Source organism: Thalassophryne amazonica, chromosome 2 (genome assembly GCF_902500255.1).
Source record: "Thalassophryne amazonica chromosome 2, fThaAma1.1, whole genome shotgun sequence".
In the NCBI taxonomy this organism is placed as follows: domain Eukaryota; kingdom Metazoa; phylum Chordata; class Actinopteri; order Batrachoidiformes; family Batrachoididae; genus Thalassophryne; species Thalassophryne amazonica.
Window position 1 is genome coordinate 91,730,195 of NC_047104.1, and position 23,880 is coordinate 91,754,074.

Sequence of the window (23,880 nt, forward strand, 5' to 3'; positions counted from 1 at the left end):
ACTTGGCCACCACCCCTGCTATAAGGTACACAATACATACATATAAAATAACAAATAGAAGCATGCAATCACAGACAATACAGGCGATTCAGACATACACAATAATAAAATAAAATAGAAAAGAAAAAAGGAATGAGAGAAAAAAGAAATAATGAAAGAAATAATAGTAATAATAAAAATTAAGAATTAATAATAATAATGATAATATTAATAATAATAATATTCACTTTACACTTTCTATATGGAGAACCAAATTTGTTCAAGTATATGTTAATTACATGAGGTACAGCTTCATAATATACAATAATAATAAAATATAAGTAGATTATGCCACGGTGCGAAGAACTTTATACAAGGGGAAAAAAGAAAGGAAAAAGAAAAAAAAGAAATAGGTCAGAGAGTTAGTGTTTTTATGGGCTTTAGCCACATAATCAGGGTTCAGGAGATGGCACGACTAGAAATAACTCACAACACTCTAGCCAAAGTATTTACAGAGAGCTAAGCATATATAGTAACAAAAACAAAAAGTATGTACAGAAAAAAAGGAGCCATTTGCTTGACTAGTGTCATATTTGGCTGTGAGATTAGACAAAACCAACAGCTGAGATTACTACCTCTAGAGAGGTGATAGGACTAGTTTAGGGCGACATTAAATTTGTTAATAATAATGGTACAGAACTTTGCAAGGCTTGAAAGCTCTGAGGTGCAATTTGAATTAAATAGTTTTTCCATTTTCACTGTATTGGGTCTCTTAAGGAAATATTTATTAAGAAATTTTTTACGTTCAGCTTTGAAGAAAAAACATTCAAAAATATAATGGAATTCATCACCAATGTGACGCCTGACACAAAGTGGACACAACCTTTCATGTCTAGGAATATTGGTGTAACAGCCTGTTGTTACTGGCAACTTGTTGTTATTACATCTGAATTTGGTCAAATTTATCCTTTCCTTAAAATCTAGTAAACGCAGATATTGCTCTAACCCTGGGGTATGCTTGAATATTCCGTATGATAAGTAGGCAGTTGAATTGTTAATTTCAGACAACAAGGTTTGTTCAAAAATGTCACTGATTTTCTGTGCGACTGCTTTTTTGAACCAAGAGGGATTAATATCTTCTTCATGCCATAAAAAGGTCATACCAAGATTATCTAACAGCGATTTGATCTTCTGTATCCATGGGGTGGTATAAACATCACTGTTTGACATATTAAATAAAAGGTGATAAACAGTACAGGAAAATTTCAAAATCTTGCCTGACTTTAGCCTTAGCCAGAAGTTTAACATTTGGTTTTTAATTACTTGTTGGACTTTTGTTCTAGCCAATTCACAGAGTACCATGTAATTTGGGGTGTTTTTATGTACCTTGAGAGTATGCTTGCAAAATTTGAGGTGAAAAGTTTCAATGGCTTGGAAATTTTCATGGCCCCATATCTCACTGCCATATGTTAATACAGGTAGAACAAGTTGATTAAAGAGTTCAGAAAGGATATCAATAGGTAATTCTAATGCCTGGGGTTTGCTCAACAAACTCAACATTGCTCGCCTAGCTTGAGAATAACCCAATTTCAAAGCCTTAAGAGTGTGCATATCATGAGTGCTTGGTCTTATTGGATTTGTGAGAATCTACTGAATCTACTGGTACCTTGTTTCCCATGTAACAATAAGAAATATACTCAAAACCTGGATTAATCTTTTTAGTCACATAGCACTACTATTATTCTGAACACTACTGTATTTATTTCATGCAATATTTCAATTTCAATTTTTCAATTTATTTTCATTTATATAGTGCCAGGTCACAACAGAGTTGCCTCAAGGTGCTTCACACAGGTAAGGTCTAACCTTACCAACCCCCAGAGCAACAGTGGTAAGGAAAAACTCCCTCTGAGGAAGAAACCTCAAGCAAACCAGACTCAAAGGGGTGACCCTCTGCTTGGGCCATGTTACAAACATAAATTACAGAACAATTCATGGACGAATATACAAGAAATGCTGTTGGTGCACAGGACAGGAGAATCGCCAACACAAATACAGCTCCCATCTCTGGATGGAGCTGCACCTTAAATAGAGAGAAAAAACAGAATCAAATCAATTTTATTTATATAGCGCCAAATCACAACAAACAGTTGCCCCAAGGCGCTTTATATTGTAAGGCAAAGCCATACAATAATTACGGAAAAACCCCAACGGTCAAAACGACCCCCTGTGAGCAAGCACTTGGCGACAGTGGGAAGGAAAAACTCCCTTTTAACAGGAAGAAACCTCCAGCAGAACCAGGCTCAGGGAGGGGCAGTCTCCTACTGGGACTGGTTGGGGCTGAGGGAGAGAACCAGGAAAAAGACATGCTGTGGAAGAGAGCAGAGATCAATCACTAATGATTAAATGCAGAGTGGTGCATACAGAGCAAAAAGAGAAAGAAACACTCAGTGCATCATGGGAACCCCCAGCAGTCTAAGTCTATAGCAGCATAACTAAGGGATGGTTCAGGGTCACCTGATCCAGCCCTAACTATAAGCTTTAGCAAAAAGGAAAGTTTTAAGCCTAATCTTAAAAGTAGAGAGGGTGTCTGTCTCCCTGATCCGAATTGGGAGCTGGTTCCACAGGAGAGGAGCCTGAAAGCTGAAGGCTCTGCCTCCCATTCTACTCTTACAAACCCTAGGAACTACAAGTAAGCCTGCAGTCTGAGAGCGAAGCGCTCTATTGGGGTGATATGGTACTATGAGGTCCCTAAGATAAGATGGGACCTGATTATTCAAAACCTTATAAGTAAGAGGAAGAATTTTAAATTCTATTCTAGAATTAACAGGAAGCCAATGAAGAGAGGCCAATATGGGTGAGATATGCTCTCTCCTTCTAGTCCTTGTCAGCACTCTAGCTGCAGCATTTTGAATTAACTGAAGGCTTTTCAGGGAACTTTTAGGACAACCTGATAATAATGAATTACAATAGTCCAACCTAAAGGAAATAAATGCATGAATTAGTTTTTCAGCATCACTCTGAGACAAGACCTTTCTAATTTTAGAGATATTGCGCAAATGCAAAAAAGCAGTCCTACATATTTGTTTAATATGCGCATTGAATGACATCCTGATCAAAAATGACTCCAAGATTTCTCACAGTATTACTAGAGGTCAGAGTAATGCCATCCAGAGTAAGGATCTGGTTAGACACCATGTTTCTAAGATTTGTGGGGCCAAGTACAATAACTTCAGTTTTATCTGAGTTTAAAAGCAGGAAATTAGAGATCATCCATGTCTTTATGTCTGTAAGACAATCCTGCAGTTTAGCTAATTGGTGTGTATCCTCTGGCTTCATGGATAGATAAAGCTGGGTATCATCTGCGTAACAATGAAAATTTAAGCAATGCTGTCTAATAATACTGCCTAAGGGAAGCATGTATAAAGTGAATAAAATTGGTCCTAGCACAGAACCTTGTGGACCTCCATAATTAACCTTAGTCTGTGAAGAAGATTCCCCATTTACATGAACAAATTGTAATCTATTAGATAAATATGATTCAAACCACCGCAGCGCAGTGCCTTTAATACCTATGGCATGCTCTAATCTCTGTAATAAAATTTTATGGTCAACAGTATCAAAAGCAGCACTGAGGTCTAACAGAACAAGCACAGAGATGAGTCCACTGTCTGAGGCCATAAGAAGATCATTTGTAACCTTCACTAATGCTGTTTCTGTACTATGATGAATTCTAAACCCTGACTGAAACTCTTCAAATAGACCATTCCTCTGCAGATGATCAGTTAGCTGTTTTACAACTACCCTTTCAAGAATTTTTGAGAGAAAAGGAAGGTTGGAGATTGGCCTATAATTAGCTAAGATAGCTGGGTCAAGTGATGGCTTTTTAAGTAATGGTTTAATTACTGCCACCTTAAAATCAGGCATCAGATAGATAAAAAATACTGTATAATTTGCCAGCATTAATCAACAAGAAAAGCAGAAGAAATACTAAGGTGATCGCCGGCCTCTAGCCCTAAGCTTCACTAAAAGACCCAGAATTTAGGTAAAGTTGAGGCCGCAGCCTGCTCCAATTACTAATAAAATGAATTAAAAGAGTAAAAAGCGTAAAACAAAACTGTACCAGCATGCTGGCCATGTGAAAGGGAAAAGAAGTGCGCCTTAAGTCTGGACTTGAAAGTCTCCACAGAATCTGACTGTTTTATTGATGCAGGGAGACCATTCCACAGAACAAGGGCACGATAAGAGAAAGCTCTGTGACCCGCAGACTTCTTGTTCACCCGAGGGACACAAAGTAGTCCTGCACCCTGAGAACATAAAGCCCGGGCCGGTACGTAAGGTTTAATTAGGTCAGCTAGGTAGACAGGTGCCAGTCCGTGAACAGTTTTATAGGTTAGTAGCAGAACCTTAAAATTTGATCTCACAGGAGTTCCAAGATGGCGGCGTAAGGATAGGTCGTGCCCCGGTGTGCTCGTGAAACTTTTTACTAATACGTTAACTTATCCCAACTAATGACTAAAAAGCCAAGTAGAGAGGTGATTACTAACTTGTAATGAGCATTGATAGTTATTTTCTGAGACTCCCAGAGATGCCACGCAAAAAGAACCAGGATACTTCGGAGGAGCAGGTGCTCGAAGCTAATGTTAACGTGGAACAGCAGGCTAGTGCCAGTGTTGACTGGGGCGAAGTTGACGCCAGCATGCGGGCTTGCATACGTGAAACAATGGCCAAGATAACGACCAATTTCACAAAAGGGCGCAGAAGAAATGTCCGCATTCTTAACTTACCCGAGGATGTTGAGGGGACGAATCCTACCCTGTTTTTTGAGCGCTGGCTTCCTGAGGTGCTGCGCGTCAAAACGAAAGAGGGGCGAATTAAGCTTGACAGGGCACATCGTATCACCGGACCCAAGCCCTCTCCTACACAGAAGCATAGACCTGTGATTGTGCGCTTCCACAACTACCAGGATAAACAACGAGTGATGAATGCTTCTTGGGACATTGGACGGAATGGTCAGACGGTGACGCATGAAGGCGCCACTGTAATGTTTTTCCCTGACAAGTCAGCCGCTTTGGCTCGTAAGAGGAAGGGATACGACGCGGTGAAGAAGCGACTCCGGGCACTTGGCGCTGCTTACAGGCAATTATACCCAGCTCTACCAAAGGTAACTTTCCGCGGATTGAGCAAAGTGTTCAACAGCCCAGAAGAGGTTCAGCACTTCATTGACTCACTAGAGCTCCCTGTGACCAGCGGTGAGTGAAGACGTGACACAGGTTGCACTGTGGGGCAAATACTTACTTTTGTTTATTTTTCTCTCGCCTGCTACCCAACATTGAGTGAGTACATTGACATAGCAACCTTACTGGCATTTATAATTAGTTTGGACACTGAACATTGGGATAGAAAAGTTTAGTTTCCTGGCATCCTGGGCTGATGCGTCTTGTCAGGGATTCCACTCACTTGATCTTCTCTTGTTCTGAGAGGAGGACAGTGTTAAGTTTTACATGACATGTACCTTAAGTACATAGTTATTTGTTTTAAGTGTTTGTTCAGTGTTCTTCTTGGCCTTATTCACAATGTCAATTTATGTATGTTTGTGATGGAAATTGACAGATACCCCTGTGTTTTGTTTTTTAGCTATTTTTCATGCCTGGCTTAAAACTGTGCACCTGGAATGTTAAAGGGATACATACACCTGTTAAACGTAAAAAAGTTTTGAATTACCTTAAGAGAGAGGGAGCGCAAATAGCTTTACTACAGGAAACACACTTGACAGTGAGCATTTAAAACTACAGCAAGGAGGTTTTGGTCAGGTTTATTTTTCTTCTTTTACATCAAGAAGCCTGGAGATGTGTGCTCTGTACACCACCTTGAATTGAATCAAACAGTGCCTAACACAAAAGGAAGAAGAGTACACAAGTTTAAGTGCAGAGGCCCAGGCATCATCCGACACAGCGTGACCCAGGTCTTTCTCCCATGCATTTTTGAATTTATCAACTGGTGAACTTTTAAGATCAAGCATGATATTATACAACTTAGAGATGAGACCTTTGGAAGGTTTAGATGATAGTATTTTATCCACCATGGTCTCCTGTATAGGAACCTGAATGTTAGATAGTTGTGTGGTGAGAAAATGTCGCAGCTGGAGATAACGGAAAAAAAATCTAAATTTTGAAGGTTAAATTTCTCCTTCAGCTGTGCAAATGATGCCATGGTACCATCCACTAACAGATCTTTAAAACGTTTAACCCCCTCATGGTGCCATTGCCGAAAACCCACATCAATAACAGATGGCTTGAATAAATGATTGTTAAGAATGGGGCTCCAAAATCAAAAAATGTCCATACCAAAATGTTTTCAAAATTGTCCCCAAATCTTCAAAGTGTGTTTAATCACTGGATTATCAAATAGAGTGGTGGGGGGTAAAGGCAGGGCTGAACCAACTGAGGCCAAAGGAGAGGTGCTCTGTGAGAAGAGCTCTAATGAGACCCAATCAAGACAGTCCAGCCGGTCATAATAATGGGACCAATGTATCAGACATGTCAGGTGGGCTGCACAGTAATAAAAACGAAAATTGGGAAGGGCAAAACCCCCCTGATGTTTAGATTTTTGAAGGTGAATTTTACTTAAGCGAGGTTGTTTGCCCTGCCAGATGTAAGAGGTTATGATTGAATCCAACGGTTGAAAAAAAGCAAGTGGAATAAAAATGGGCAATGTTTGGAAAAGATACAAAAATTTCGATAAAATTACCATCTTGACAGAGTTTACATGGCCCACCAAAGACATCGACAAGGGTGACCACTGCGGCGTCAGCTGTCTGGCCTGATTTAATAAAACAGTTACGTTTTCTTTAAAGAGGTCTTTGTGTTATTTTAGTGACTGTGACTCCCAGACATGAAAATGTGTCATACTCAACCTTAAAATTTAAATTAGAGAGATCAATATGCCGTGCTTTGTCATTAATTGGAAATAGCTCAATCTTGTTAACATTTAGTTTGTTTCCTGAAATCATGCCAAAGTTATGGAGCAACGATAATGCAGTAGGGATTGATTCAAGTGGGTTAGACACATAAAGCAGGAGGTCGTCAGCGTAGAGGGAGACCTTGTGCTCCACACCCCCCTCCAAATTCCAGACACCTCACTACAAGTATGAAGTGCTATAGCAAGTGGTTCTATAGCCAGATCGAAAAGCATGGGACTCAATGGGCACCCCTGACGGGTGCCACGGTACAAGCTAAATGGCCTGGATAGTTGAAAGTTGGTACGAATCATGGCGGTAGGTTGGGAGTAGAGCAGTTTGATCCAAGAAATAAAAGCGGACCCAAATCGAAACTTGTCCAGCACAGCGAACAGGTACGGCCACTCAATGCGGTCGAACGCTTTCTCCGCATCAATGGAGACCACGCATTCAGGTTGGTCTTCTTTAGCGGAATACATAATATTTAAGAGGCACCTGATGTTAAAGTAAGATTGCCTGTTTTTAATGAAGCCAGTTTGGTCTTTGGATATAACAGATGGGAGAATATTTTCCAATCTGTGTGCTAACACTTTAGCCAGTACTTTAGCATCTGTGTTGAGGAGAGATATGGGTCTATAGGAGGTGCACTGTGAGGCATCCTTTCCTTTTTTTTTGCAATGAGTGTAATATATGCCTCCAATAAGGACTGAGGTAGTTGGCCCTGTTTGGAGGACTCCGACAAGACCAAACACAGCATTGGAGAGAGAATTTTGGAAAACGTTTTAAAAAATTCAGATGGAAACCCATCTGGGCCTGGACTTTTAAAAGACTGCATTGCATTTATGGCTTTGATTATTTCCATTTCAGAAATTGGCTCTTCAAGTCTTTTTGTGAGAGCTTCAGAAAGTGAAGGGATGTTAAGTTTATTAAGGAAGTTATTGATTGTAGTTGAATCTGAGTTTAATTCTGAAGAGTATAGTTGAGTATAAAACTCTTTAAAGGTTGTGTTAATTACTAAGGGGTCAGTGGTAGTCTGGCCAGTGCACAACTGAATTTTTGATATTGCTTGTTTGGCTCTGAAGCCCTTGAGCTGATTGGCTAAAATATTGTCTGATTTGTCCCCATACATATAAAGCCTTGTTTTATTTTTTAGGAACAGTTGTTCTACACGGTAGGTGTTGAGCATGTCAGATCTGGCTTTCAACTCAACTCGCTGTTTAAATAGATCAGGACATTTATTTTGAGAATATTGTTTGTCTATTTCTCCTATTTGCCGTAGAAGGTTGCTTTGTTCCAGACTTGACTTGCGTTTCATCCTTGCTGTATAAGCGATAATCTGCCCCCGAAGGTACGCTTTAAGAGTGTCCCATAGAGTAAGATAGGAAATGTCGGCAGTAGAATTTGTGTCGATGAAAAAGGCAACCTCTTTCTCAATAAACTCTATAAATTTAGCATCTGATAACAAGGTTGAATTGAAGCGCCACTGTCTGGTCCTGGGTGGGAGGCCTGGAAGCAAAACAGAAAGTGTTAGAGGGGCATGATCGGATATTACAATTGGGTGGTACTCACAGGAATTAACAAAAGGAAGAAGTCGGTGATCCAGCAAAAAGTAGTCGATTTGAGTATATGAATGGTGCACTTGAGGAAAAAAAGGAAAATTCTTTGTCTTTCGGGTGTAGGAATCACCAAACATCGTAGACACTAAAGTCAGAGAGAAAATTATTTATGACAGGCCGACCTGCCCGCTGTGCTGGGAGTACATGGGGACCTATCAAGAGCTGGGTCCAGCCAACAGTTTAGGTCAGCGCCGAGGATAAGATGATATGTATTCAAGTCTGGCAGAGATGAAAACAAACGCTTGAAAAAGTCTGCATCATCTGTATTTGGAGCGTATACATTAAGTAAGACCACTAGCATATTAAATTATTTACCTGTGACAATTACTTATCGACCATTTGGGTCTATGGAAACATTGTGCACTTCAAATGATATATCATGTGAGATGAGAATAGAAACGCCCCTGGCTTTGGCCTGAAATGTGGTATGAAAGGAGTGCCCAGACCAATGCAATAATCTATTTAAATCTGAAGTGCAGACATGGGTTTCTTGTAAGAATAGTATTTTGGATTTTAGGTGCTTAATGTGAGAGAAGACTTTCTTTCATTTGACAGGGTGGTTTAAGCCCTTTACGTTCCAACTCACAATGTCTAAGCCATTCATCATGGTGCATTTTTTAATTGGTAGATATGTCACCGTTCACAGCAACCTGGTGACCTATAATAGTTAAGTGACCAGTTTTTTTCCCCATTTTTACAAAATAATGGTGACAGGTACCCACCCACTCCCTTCCCCCCAAAAGACAGCTGCTATTATTAAATAAAAAAAGCAGCAAGCTCTCAAAACAAAAAAACTACAAAAAACTCGTCCTCCAGTAAAAGCCTAACATTCGAGCTATAGCTGTGGCATATAGAAGGGAATTGAAATTAAAATAGCTGCCCCTTTTATGAAAGTGAACATAACAAAAATGATCATAACTGAGAGCACTTGATATTACCAACAGATAAAACAGAGTGCCATTTACAGTACAAAGTGTGCTCAAATAACAGTATTAAACAGGGCATTTAGCAGGAAGTATTAAACTGGCCATTGTACAATAGGAAACCGCAACTTGTATACATTTGTGGATAGAAAAATGTGTATACTTGATAGTGACAGTGCTTACTGTGTTTTACACACTGTTATGAAGTCCAGGTCTGATCCAAGAACAGTTCAGTCTCTCCATCTATGTGACGTTAGGTCCGAACGGTCGGGAGGGGTGCTCGTCGATACGTTTTTGTGCTTCTTCCACCGTGTTGATCCATTTCTTTATCCCACTGGACAGCGTCAGGCGGAGACGGGCTGGGTAGAGTAGAGCAGGCTTCATACCACGTTTGTAAAGCTCCGCCATCACATCTCTGTACTGCGCTCTTTGAGACATAACTTCAGCACTGTAGTCCTCCACAATACGACTCTTCTGGCCATGGTAGTCAAATGTACCCCTGCGTCGGGCTTCTCTGATCAGGAGGTCTTTGACTTGGTAGCGGTGTAGGCAGAGGATCACTGGCCGTGGCTGCACACCTGGACCCGGTCTGACTGCATCTATGCGGTGGGCTCTGTCAATCTCTGGTGGGGATGGCAGCGCGTCCTTTCCATACACATCCTGAAGCAGACGTGCATAAAATTCTGAAGGGCGACCTGACTCTGTGGCCTCCGCCAGCCCCAGAATGCGCACGTTTGAGTGTCTTCCTCTGTCCTCCAATTCTGTAACTTTGGCTTTAAGTTTGGTGTTGTTATCCCGGAGTGACACTATGGCATCTTCCAGTTCACTACGCACTGGCTAACGTCGTCAGATGAGAGTTCCAGTGACGATATGCGCTGGTCATGGTCATCCACCAGCAGTTTGTGCTGGTCAAACTTAGTCTCTAATCCAGTTAGTGATGCCTTGAAATCAGCAGACAACGATTCACGGAGTTTTTCGAGCAGCACTGAGATAGCTTCCACCGACAAGCTAGTGCTAACAGTGCTACCCTCTTCCTTGTCGACAGACTTTTGACTCTTAGGCGGCATTTTGAGAAAAGTATCGGCCACAACTGTGGAAAGTGAAACGCACCAATATTCCCAAAGGAGCAGATGCCAAGACAGGCTTGTAGGGGCTCAATGAAAAAGGTAGTTTTGGTTATTTGCCGAGCGAGCTAACCATGCGTCTACTCCATTAGAGCCACCAACTGGAAGTCCCCCAATCTTTGGCTTTGTTTCTTTGGACTATTTGACATGTCGGCTGCATCATAAAGACAGTGTTTTAAAAAAAACTTGGGAACCTTTTCTGAAATACGCTGGACTTGAGGTTTCAGCTATTATGCACAGAGCAATTTAATTTTAAATTGGGAGTATCTGTATTTGTTAGGTGAAGAGGCCAGTGTTCATGTTATTTCTGTTTCCCTTCTATTGTGTTGTTTTATTCTCTTTAAAATAAAACCAATAAATATATATGGGGAAAAAAAAGTCTGATCTTACTGGGACAGGAAGCCAGTGAAGAGACGCCAAAATGGGTGTAATGTGGTCGAACTTTCTGTTTCACGTCAAAAGTCTGGCTGCAGCATTTTGAACCAATTGGAGAGCCCTAATGCTAGACTGCGGTAAACCAGAAAATAGAACATTGCAGTAGTCCAATCTAGAAGAGATAAACGCGTGGATCAGGGTATAATTTGCAATAATATGCAAATTATTTGAAAATCATAAAGTGTGATTTTCTGGAATGCCTCGTGGGCATTTTTAGATTCTGTCTCTCACAGTTAAAGTGTACCTACAGTAAAAGTTACAGACCTTTCCATTCTTTGTAGGTGGGAAAACTTGCAAAGTCCACAGTGTATCAATTACTTATTTTCCCCACTATATATATTTTATTGCCAGTTAAAGTAAGAGTTGTGGCCAAGTGGTTAGTGCACTTGGTTTCAGTGTGGAAGGTTCGATGTTCAAACCCAACCCTGTCGCATTTGTCCTTGTAGCAATACTTCTTGTTTACAAACATTGACGTCATACACATGGGCATTGACGTGGTTGGCAAGAATGCATGTAAATTGATAACACAAAAGAGTGAAAGTATGGCGTCTCAAGTTCAAGAAGCGATTCGACAGTCTCTGAATACGTTTGAAACCTGGATAGTGCCGCAAAAGCAAGAATTTCTCTACGTTAACCTACAACGAAAGTCTTTGTAGGCTTCCAGGTCCATCAACAAACTCACGTGACCAGATTCTTGACGTCACGAGGAGTATCGCTATAATGTAGAGTTACATCTGGAAGGGCATCCGGCGTAAAACTTGTGCCAAATCAACATGCAGATCCTCACTGGATTGTGGCGACCCCAAGTAAAAACAGGGCAGCAGCTGAAGGAACTTACTTTTTTATTGCCAGTTAAATTTCCAACGAATGGAACATACCACATCAATTATTTACAACCCCAATTCCAATGAAGTTGGGATGTTAATGTAAATAAAAACAGAATACAATGATTTGCAAATCCTCTTCAACCTATATTCAATTGAATGTACCACAGACAGGATATGTAATGTTCAAACTGATAAACTTTGTTTTTGTGCAAATATTCACTCATTTTGAAATGGATGCCTGCAACACATTGCAAAAAAGCTGGGACAGCGGTATGTTTACCACTGTGTTACATCACCTTTCCTTCTAACAACACTCAATAAGTGTTTGGGAACTGAGGACACTAATTGTTAAAGCTTTGTAGGTGGAATTCTTTCCCACCTTGCTTGATGTATGACTTCAGGTGTTCAACAGTCTGGGGTCTCCGTTGTCATATTTTGTGCTTCATAATGCGCCACACATTTTCAAAGGGCGACAGGTCTGGACTGCAGGCAGGCCAGTCGAATTGCCATACAGTAACATACTAGTTGTATTTCTTAATGATTGATTTTTTTATTTTTTTTCATGAGAATGTCAGACAAGTCTTTATTTCACAACGTATGCATGTTTTTAATGTATTTTTTCCACCCTGGCCCATACCTCACTTCTTTACTTAGTGTTTGTCTATCCATTCATTTTATATACCCGCTCACTCCATTTAAGGATCATGAAGTGTGGGGGGCGTTGCTGGAGCCTATACCAGCAGTCATAGGGCACGAGGCCAGATACACCCAGGACAGGACACCAGTGTATCACAGGGCCACACATGGAGGGACAATCACATTCAGACCCACACTTACAGTCAATTCAAAGTTTGCAATTCACATAACTTGCATGTCTTTGGATATGGGAGAAAGCCAGCGTACCCAGAAAACCCATACAAACTCCACACAGAAAGGCCTCAGGTGGGAAGGGATGAGATAAACTTTATTGATCTAACAGGAGAAATTCACATGTTACGTCAGCTCTTAAAAAACACACAAGATGGGTGCAAGTAGAGGAAAATGCTCATCAAACAGGGTGTGCAAGGATAAGCAATAATAATAATACTTGTAAGAGTACAAGACATAAGAAAATGAGGTAGAAATAGAATATGTATGTATATATATATATATATATATATATATATATATATATATATATACAGTGAGGAAAATAAGTATTTGAACACCCTGCAATTTTGCAAGTTCTCCCACTTAGAAATCATGGAGGGGTCTGAAATTTTTATCTTAGGTGCATGTCCACTGTGAGAGACATAATCTAAAAAAAAAAAAAAAATCCGGAAATCACAATGTATGATTTTTTTAATAATTTATTTGTATGTTACTGCTGCAAATAAGTATTTGAACACCTACCAACCAGCAAGAATTTTGTCTCTCACAGACCTGTTAATTTTTCTTTAAGAAGCCCTCTTATTCTGCACTCTTTACCTGTATTAAGTGCACCTGTTTGAACTTGTTACCTGTAGGAAAGACACCTGTTCACACACTCAATCAATCACACTCCAACCTGTCCACCATAGCCAAGACCAAAGAGCTGTCTAAGGACACCAGGGACAAAATTGTAGACCTGCACAAAGCTGGGATGGACTACAGGACAACAGGCCAGCAGCTTGGTAGAAGACAACAACTGTTATGATTATTTATTACAGAGTGGAAGAAACACAAGATGACTGTCAGTCTCCCTCGGTCTGGGATTCCATGCAAGATCTCACTTTGTGGGGTAAGGATGATTCTGAGAAAGCTCAGAACTACACAGGAGGACCTGGTCAATGACCTGAAGAGAGCCGGGACCACAGTCACAAAGATTACATTAGTAACACATGATGCTGTCATGGTTTAAAATCCTGCAGGGCAGCAAGGTCCCCGTGCTCAAACCAGCACATGTCCAGGCCCATTTGAAGTTCACCAGTGACCATCTGGATGATCCAGATGAGGCATGGGAGAAGGTCATGTGGTCAGATGTGACCAGAATAGAGCTTTTTGGAATCAAGTCCACTTACCATGTTTAGAGGAAGAGAACAACCCCAAGAAAACCATCCCAACCGTGAAGCATGGGGGTGGAAACATCATACTCTGGGGGTGCTCTTCTGCAAAGGGGACAGGACAACTGCACCGTATTGAAGGGAGGATGGATGGGGTCATGTATTGCGAGATTTTGGCAAACAACCTCCTTCCCTCAGTAAGAGCATTGAAGATGGGTCATGGCTGGGTCTTCCAGCATGACAATGACCCCAAATACACAGCCAGGGCAACTACGGAGGGGCTCCGTAAAAAGCATTTCAAGGTCCTGGAGTGGCCTGGCCAGTCTCCAGACCTGAACCCAATAGAAAATCTTTGGAGGGAGCTGAAATTCCAAACCTGATAGATCTAGAGAAGATCTGTATGGAGGAGTGGACCAAAATCCCTGTTGCAGTGTGTGCAAACCTGGTGAAAAACTACAGGAAACATTTGACCTCTGTAATTGCAAAGAAAGGCTACTGTACCAAATATTAACATTGATTTTCACAGGTGTTCAAATACTTATTTGCAGCAGTAATATACAAATAAATTATTCAAAAATCATACATTGTGATTTCTGGATTTTTTTTTTTTTTTTTTTAAATTGTGTCTCTCACAGTGGATGGGGATATATATATATATATATATATATATATATATGTGTGTGTGTGTGTGTGTGTGTATGGATCCCACAACCTTCTTGCTGAGAGGCAACAGTACTAACCACTAAGCCACCGTGCTGCACCAGTTTTCATGACAGTCAATTCTGTAGTTTTTCCTGGTAAAAATCAAACCATTGAATTGACATTGATGCTTGGCAGAGGTAATAATGTGGGTATTATTAAATATGGAAAGGAATTGTTTTTCTTCATATTCCACCTGTGTGACTGTGTCCAGTTCTTGATGAGCTGCCTTCAACAGCGGCGTATAGAAGACCGCAAACGTGAAGAGGCTCAGCGTTTAGACCGAAACAGACAGATGAGTGACTGCTTGCAGAATCAGGAGGACTTTGATAGGAGGAGACATCTGCAGAAGCTTCACATCGAACAGAAGGAAAAGCAAACTGAGAACCATCTTCTTCAGGTATTGTGTTTGTTGTCTTCTTAGTTTACTTCTTGTTTCTGCCACTTTTAGGTCACATGTACATTATTTTAGACAATGTACAATAATTAAAATCTGTTGGGTATCCAAAAAAAAAAAAAAAAAAATTAATTTACTAGACATTCCATAGACTGTTGCCTACACTGACCCAATTGAGGCTGGATGCATGATATAAAATTTACTGCGTCCCCCAGAAAACATGTATGCTGTGTTCAAAACGATCAAAAAGCCTTTTTTTTTTTTTAGAATAGCATCTCTGTTTTGCTTTTTCTCATGGCAGTAAGTCTCTGTCTGTTCCTGTGTCCTGTCTACTCACAACAGGAGGGGGAGGGGGGGTTGTGTGTTTGAGTTTCTAAAGGTGCCTTCACACTCACTGGTACGCAGTCTGCTGTGCCACAGTAAACTCGTAAACTGCGTGGCTGCGTGCACGCACAGTGCACAACATGCACCAAGAAAATTTTAAAATGTTCAAAATCTCTGGCACGTATTAATTTTGTGAACTATATGCAGTGGTGTCAAAAGTACACACATTTGTTACTTAAGTAGAAGTATAGATACTGCAGTTTAAAAACACTCTGGTAAAAGTTGAAGTATCAACTTGACCTCTTTACTCAAGTAAAAGTGAAAAAGTATGTGCTCCAAAACCTACTTCAAGTATAAAAGTATAAAGTAACCTTTAAAAATGTGGCCCAAAACCCAAAATTACCCCCCAACACCACCTGCACGAAAATGTTTCAATTCTAGAAGCTGTGAAATGCAATCTGGGACTATTCCAGACAATAAACTGGAGTGAGTGCAGCATCCATTTAGTGAGAGAAAAAACAAAAACAAAACAACTTTCCTTATTCAAATTCATTCCAGTAGTATTCTGCTCTTACTAGGATGCAGCAGTTTTCTAGTTTGGCAGATAGTTCTGGAGGAAATTAGTGAAGAAATTAACAAACTGAAAATATGGTTTGACAAATAAAACAGGGATGAAATGGAGGTGTAAGAGTCACTCGGTGTTCACAGGAAACATTTATTTCTGTATGTATGTATGTATTTATTTATGTATGTTCGTTGTTAGTTGCTTTTATATTTTATTTTCTGTTGTGTTTCCATTCAGGTTCTTTTTGTCTCTTTCTCTGAAATTGTATATAATAATCATTAGATTATTAATATATAAACAAAAATAAATTTAAGAAATATTACAATTTGAAAACAAATGCACCCAAACGTGAAGACAGCTGGAACTGCTTCATGCTAACTTTTAACATTGAAAATGCCATATACATGCTAACACGTTAGCATCGCTCCCGTTTTTAAGTTATAAAATACATCTATCAACTGTTTCAGAAGACCATAACAGGTCGGTTTAACATAGAAGAGGTAAATAATACTCACAGAAGTATGCTTTTTAGGGTTTTAGCGGGGGAAAATTAAGCGAAAGAAAGAATAAATGAAACAATAGGTCGAAGCATTGCTTCAATCTGCGAACCACTGCTTCGATTGGTTCAAAATCCATTCCTTTATCTTCATTGATCCATGTTTCTGATATAGCAATTATGTTAAATATTTTTTTAAATTGACTTAAATATTCTTTAATGTTGTTAAAGTTTGCATACAGACTTCTGCTGTTGAAATGGATTATTGATAATTTGTTATCCGTTTTAATGATCCAATTAAACTGTTCATTTGTATAATAGCAACAACTGTCATTGATATTTGAGAAGAAATTATTGTCCGGGTCTATATCGTGCTCCAAGTCCAGTACATTGTGGTCTGTGTATTTAAATGTTCTCAGTTCTAGTTTTACATGATCAGCAATCCTTTGAGTTATATCCTTCTTGTCTCCAGATGTAGATGATGTAGTAGATGAATAGGTTCCTCTGGTATGTGTCATGGTGTTGTGATGTGTTTGTGTCCTCATACCTTATTGATCGTATTTGTCCAGTTCCTTGATGTTCCTGATTACCATAACCTTCGCTTGTTCTGGTGTTCCGTTCAGTTTGATGAATGTTTTGCAGTTGGATGTCCATGTCTGTTGAATTTTTCCCTGCTTTTTTAAGAGACGAGCTTTACTGGCGATGTCTGCGTTTCTTTTGGTCAGATGTTCATTGATGAATACGTTTGTTCCTTTAAGTTTCCGTCCCTGTTTTAACAATGCCATTTTATGTTTTCTGTTGACAAACCTCATTATAACTGCTTGCTTGTCTCCATCCTCTCTCCTGGGCAGGGGGTGGCACGCTTCGATGTTATTACAGTCCATTTGAATACCTTTAGATTGCAGGAAGTCAGTCACTTGTTCCACTGAGCTGGCCTCCTGCTCACTGGCCTCCCCTCCGCTGTCTTCTGACACCGCCCGTGCGTAGGATCAGGGGTTTAATATGAATTCCTGTAATAATAACGTTGTTCATCCTTGTGTGCTGTTCCAACTCCGCAACACGGTTCTCCAGGTGCACCAGACGCCGGTCTTTCTCGGCATTCTGGATCCGGAGAGCCTTCACTTCTTCCACCAGCTCCATAATAGATTTCTGCTGCATTTTAACAACAGAGATTTCCTCAGACAAAAAGTCCAGGGACTTCTTGATATTGTCTCCCTCCTCCACCGTCAGTGCCTTCTTCGGACCCATGGTCAGATAAATCCGCGCTGGCACCTCGGTAAAGGCACGCCGGTGGATGTGCGCTGGCACCTCGGGCCTCGGTGAAGCCGCACCGGTGGAACTGCACTGACGCCTCGGCTTCAGGTGGAGCCGCGGTGTCAGCGCACATCCACCGGCGCTGAAGCCAAGAGTAACGAGGCTATTTGTTTTAAAAATGTAAGGAATAGAAAGTACAGATACTTGTGTGAAAATGTAATGAGTAGAAGTCAGAAGTAGGCAGAAAAATAAGTAAAGGAGTAAAGTATAGATACCTAAAAAGTGTACTTAAGTACCGTAACGAAGTATTTGTACTTCGTTACTTGACACCTCTGACTATATGTGAACATTGTTCAAACAATTCAAAAACACTGAGTGTCAGTGTGAGTCAATGCGTCAGCGAAGCACGCCACAGCGCAGCTCATCTGAATGATTATGACAAGATGTTTAATCTATCATGAACATAATTTTACAGATACTCATAAGAAATGAAAATGCAACTGTTTTAGCAAGCCATTACAATATAAATATTTTAAATAATTAACTTTGAGGTGATGCTGCAGTGCGGGGGTTAAATGCGTGCAAGTGTCAAAGTGCCTTTAGAGAGAGGTGATGGCACAGCGAGCAAAGCATAGTGCTGCATTTTACAAACATATTCTTAAACTTATATCTTTCAAAGACTGCTCTGAGTGTCTCTGTTAGCGTCCTTGCTGTGGTTAAACTAGAAACAGCTGAAGACCCGCGACACATAACAACAAACACTAAGGCTTTTTTTTCCCCACCATACTCCTATAATCTCTTCAATCTCTTTCTGAGGACAGCATGACGTAAAAGTGCTCATAAAGCCTTCTTACCTTTCAATCAGGTCATGCTTTCCACATAAATACACAAATTCTTGATTATTCCTTGTCGGAGACTGCAAACCAGGGGCAAATCCAGACAGAAAAAGGGTGTTGTGGTGGTGGTGGGGGTGGGGGGGATGCCTTCCACAACACTCCTTGATTAAAGGTCAACTTTTGGAGACATTTTTCACACTCCTACTTGTTATAACAATAATAATAACAATAATAATTTTAACAGCTAAAATGTTTCAGTTAGTATTACTCTGGGCCTACATTTTCCTATAGTTCTGGACAAAGTTTAATTGATGAGCCATAAAAAAATAAGTTTGCTTATTTTAACTTTGATGCATAACTAAAGTGGGATGTGAAGCAATATTTTTTTTGTATGTAATGTGTAAGCTCTGCATTACTGGGTCTGTTTGGGGATCTAACTTTAAAATCTAGCCAGTGCTTCTCTTTTTCCACATTTTGTTATGTTATAGCCTAAATTCATTTTCACCCTCAAAATTCTACTCACAGCACCCCATAATGATAACATGGAAAAAGTTTTTTTTTTTGGGAAATTTATTAAAAATAAAAAAAACTAAGAAATCGTATGTACCTATAAGTATTCACATTCCTTGCTCAATACTTTGTTAATGCACCTTTGGCAGCAATTACAGCCTTAAGTCTTCTCGAATATGATGCCACAAGCTTGGTGCACCTCACTTTGGGCAGTTTTGCTTATTCCTTTTTGCCCATCAGGTTGGATGGAGAGCGTCGGTGCACAGCCATTTTTCATATCTCTCCAGAAGTCTTCCTTCAGATTCAGGTCTGGGCTCTGGCTGGGCCACTCAAGGATATTCACAGAGTTGTCCTGAAGCCACTCCTTTGATATCTTGGCTGTGTGCTTAGGGTCATTGTCCTGCTGAAAGATGAACCGTTGCCCCACTCTGAGGTCAAGAGCATTCTGGAGCAGGTTTTCATCCAGGATGTCTCTGTACATTGCTGCATTCATCTTTCCCTCAATCCTGACTAGTCTGTCAGTTCCTGTCACTGAAAAACACCCCCATAGCATGATTCTGCCACCACCATGCTTCATTGTAGGGATGGTGCCTGGTTTCCTCCAAACATGACGCCTGGCATTCACATGAAAGAGTTCAATCTTTGTCTCATCAGATGAGAGAATTTTGTTTCTCATTGTCTGAGAGTTCTTCAGGTGCCTTTTGGCAAACTCCATGTGGGTTGCCATGTGCCTTTTACTAAGGGGTGCCTTCCGTCTAGCCACTTCACCATACGGGCCTGATTGGTGGGTTGCTTCAGAGATGGTCTTCCTTCTGGAAGGTTCTCCTCTCTCCACACAGGAATGCTGGAGCACTTACACAGTGACCATTGGGTTCTTGGGTTCTGTTTCCTTTGACTTCAGGCTTGGTTTGTGCTCTGACATGCACTGTCAACTGAGGGATCTTATATGTAGACAGGTGGTTTCAAACCATGTCCAGTCAACTAGATTTATCCCAGGCGACTCCAGTTAAGCTGTAGAAACATCTCACGGATAATCAGTGGAAACAAGATGTACCTGAGCTTAATTTTGAGGTTCATGGCAAAGGCTGTGAATACTTATGTACATATGATATCTTGTTTTTAAAATTATTTTTAATAGATTTGTGAAAATCTCAAAAAACTTTTTTTTACATTGTCATTATGGGGTATTGTGTGTAGAAATTTGAGGGGGAAAAGATGAATTTCATCCATTTTAGAATAAAGCTGTAACATAACAAAATGTGGAAAAAGTGAGGTGCTATGAATACTTTCCGGATGTACTGTACCGGTTAAAACTGCAGAGATTATGTTTTGAGGTGTTTATTTAACTGTATTGCTTGGTTGTGATTAGAAAACAGATGATAATTAGCTAACATCATAACAATCCTGACAAATAGAAGAATCATTGTATTCAATTTTACTTGTAGGCAGAGGAAGAGAAAATAAACAGGGAAAAACAATTTGAACAAGAAGAGAGACTGGCGAAAGAGTTGGCCCGCATCAACTATGAGAAGCAAAGAGAAGAAAGAATGAGGCAGTATGTCAAAGAGAACAGGTACCCACACACGTACAGCATCACTGTGGCTCAGTGCATCTTTGTAATTTTTTTTTCCATTGCTGTGGTTAATTTTTAAATAGTCAAATATTTTTCAGCACAGAGCTTCGGGAATTGGAGGTGAAGCTGAATGCCGCATATGTGAGTAAGGAAAGAGCTGCACAGATTGCTGAGAAGAAGGCAATGAAGCTTCAGGCCATGGTGAGCTCTAACTAAGGATGTGAGCTCTAACAAGGTGGGATGATGAATTGTGGATTTAACAACATAAGTCACAGCACAAGTTTGGACTCATCCATAATAGTCTATAGAAACACCAAATTTAGTTTCAAAACAATATTTACTACAACTTTCAAACATAAACACTACTGATCCACCTTGGTGTTGGTGTGTGTGTGTGTGTGTGCTTTAATAAACAGTATTCACAAGTATAGTCTACAGAATATGATTCTGTTTGTGTGGGAGTGATAGCGTAATTATTGCTCTTGGTGTGAGATAAAGTTTTGAAGTGTATGATTTTGTAATGTTGTTATTGATTTTCTAGTCTCATCAACAAATGCATAATTCTGTGTTGTGCCTTTCAGGCTATACCCTACTGTCCAAACATTTTACAAAAAAATGCCACAAAGTGAGGAAGATTTCAAAAAGAATCCCTTACTTAAAGTACTTTGTACTGCACATTTTTCTCTTATCAGTGTGAGGAGGCAGATTACCTTCAAAAGCTGAAGAGCGAACAGGAGCTAGCAGTTACTGAGCAGGAGAAGCTGGAGCAGAGGCACCGCAAGGAGGCCCTGCAACATCAGAAGGAGCTGGAGCAACAGCTTGTGGAAAAGGAACGCAGAAGACAAGAGGCCTATAAGGAGTTACTCAAGGAGAAGCTCCTGGTCGATGAGATTGTCAGGAAGATTTACGAGGAAGATCAGACGTGAGTTGTACAGAGTAATTCTTACACACTTTGCCAGTATGCTTAACTGCACATTGTCAATGAACTGGAGTCCTTTGGTAATAGTTCTCTTTGGAGGCAACTCGGTGACAGCAGGAATTACTTTTTGTCAAACAAACATTTACTTAACGAGGCTCAAAATGAGGTGGATCACTTGTATTGTGAGTGAATATCGTAATAGCATTTTGGCCATGTTTCTCTGGGCACGACCCAGCATGCAGGTGCCTCAGTGTTGAGGACACCAGAAACTCGTGAAGTCCATGTTTGCCCTGACTGGAACAGATAGATGACTGCTTTTGAGAGGTGCTGTCCAACTCCCAAGATGGTTCAGTAGTATGGAGGACATGGCGATGCTCAGTCCCACCTGACTTGACCAGAAGAGGGAGTCCTTTTGATAAGCTTATCTACTGATATGTAGTGCTTGTGGAACCTGCATCTCTGACATTTCAAAAAGCAACATTGCGCTTACATGTTTTCCTGTTGGAACCTAACCATATTGTAGACTGTCATGATGATGCAAACATGTATTTAAGGTGACCACCCAGAACTAATGTTTATTAGTGTTTAGTGAGCAAAATACAGATGTGAGTAAAAGCAGTAAGTTCTACATACAAATACTTTGTTTGCATAAGAAGAAAAACTATTTATAGAGGTTTTGATGTATATTTAAGGACTCACTTTTCAGTGTTTCTCCTACAGTATTATAGGCCTTGCCATACTCTAGGTTAACAAAAACCCCCAGCAGCCCAGAAATATTTTGTTAAAGTGTATTCCCACACAAACAATCTTCTGTGGGGTAACTTATTTTTATAGTGACTAACAGCATGCTATTTGGCCTTTTATTATTTTTTCATCTCAAGCTTTCAGTAGAAGGTAACAGGTGTCAGAATGTGACATCTGCTTCACAGATTTTTGTCTCCTATTAGCATTACAAAAGTCAGACATTTCCTACCATATTTTTGTACTCCACAGGTTTTTTTTTTAAATGCTGTCACCATTCGCGTAGTTTGTTGGGGCTATTAAATGTCCTTTTCAATCACATCAGACACCTGTGCTGCTAAAGGCAAAGTGCCACTACAAAACATATAAAACATTGTCATTTTTCATGTGATCTGTGATGTTTTGTCAGACAGCAGTTTGTCCCAGTTTTCTTTTGTGTGTACATACTTTAGGGCTCCTTCACACATAGTGTGAATGTGGTCGAATTGTGCATGAAGCAGGAATCGTATGCAATACATGTAAAATCATACCTGACACCAACACCTTGTACACCTGTTGCTACAACTATTTGTGCACACCAGCGGCTGAAAGACAGAGTGTGCACTGTGAGAGCCCAGTCAACCCCTCTTGCAGCAAGTTGGCACTCGATTGGCACTTAGAAAATGTGTGGCCATTCATGCTAGTAGCACGACAACAGTCAGCAGATGATCATTTTCGAGCTGGCGGTGAAATTTGTCTATGTGCCCCCGCGAATGGGGAGTTGGGGAGTACACTTGTGGCATGCCAGAGTGTCGGCTCCCCCAACACGTGTGTGTGTGTTTTGTGCCCCCCCCCCCCCCACACACACACACATACACACACGTGACATGCATGTGGTTCACGTGCCCCCCTGCAGACAAGCCGCCTCTCATCTGATTACAGAGTGACAACTTGGTCAGGGCGCTGGCCGGACAGGGGACGTGGCTGGCTGTCAGCAGCTCCTGCTGTTGACAACCCTGGTCCTGGACATCACAGCTGCAGGACACATACCCTGTTTTGATGGACATGTGTGTGTGTGCTTACTGTTCTCACGTGGAAATACATAAAAACGTATATCGCTTTTGCGACGGGCTGGAGAGCACGCACATTGACAGTCAGTTCATGTGGACACGCAGCAGGTGATCTGAATGTCACATCTGTCTGACAGGACGTGCGTGTCCTGTGAGCGGCGCGCCACAGGACTATATGACAAGCCAACAGTGCGACAATTACGCCACTTTCAGTCAAGTATCAGCAGAAATGCGCCATAACAAACGCAGTTTGGTCATTGTCATGCACTTTTTTCTCTTTTTAAAAAAAAAATACGTTCATGTCCTTGTTGATTTCAGGCATTTTTCCGCAGTTTTTACAGGACAGCGATGATAGCGCAACCCACTGCAACAAAACCGTTGCATCGGGTTTGTTCATGCCTGCCCATCGGCTCAGTGTATTTGTGGTTCGCTCATATGAACTGTTCCGCCATGATTCGCACTGATTTGAACTTATTCGTACTGTATGAAAGGGCACCTTACCAGGGTGTTGGACTTTAACTTTAATTAATAAAAAGTGGGTCCACATGAACCCCGAGACTGGAGATTTTGACAATAAAGACACACATTAAAGTTTACTTACCGTATTTCCTTGATTAATTTCCTTGATTTGGAT

At 40.6% G+C, this 23,880-nt stretch overlaps 1 protein-coding gene across 1 annotated transcript in view; it reads left to right on the plus strand.

Annotated features, from left to right (window-relative positions):
• Nucleotides 1-23,880, plus strand: part of mns1 (meiosis-specific nuclear structural 1) — a 54,413-nt gene that overhangs the window by 4,355 nt on the left and 26,178 nt on the right. The window contains exons 2-5 of the mRNA XM_034189170.1: nucleotides 14,797-14,982; nucleotides 20,410-20,537; nucleotides 20,636-20,738; nucleotides 21,230-21,459. Coding sequence (XP_034045061.1) covers nucleotides 14,797-14,982; nucleotides 20,410-20,537; nucleotides 20,636-20,738; nucleotides 21,230-21,459 — 647 coding nt within the window. The remainder of the gene's footprint in view (nucleotides 1-14,796; nucleotides 14,983-20,409; nucleotides 20,538-20,635; nucleotides 20,739-21,229; nucleotides 21,460-23,880) is intronic.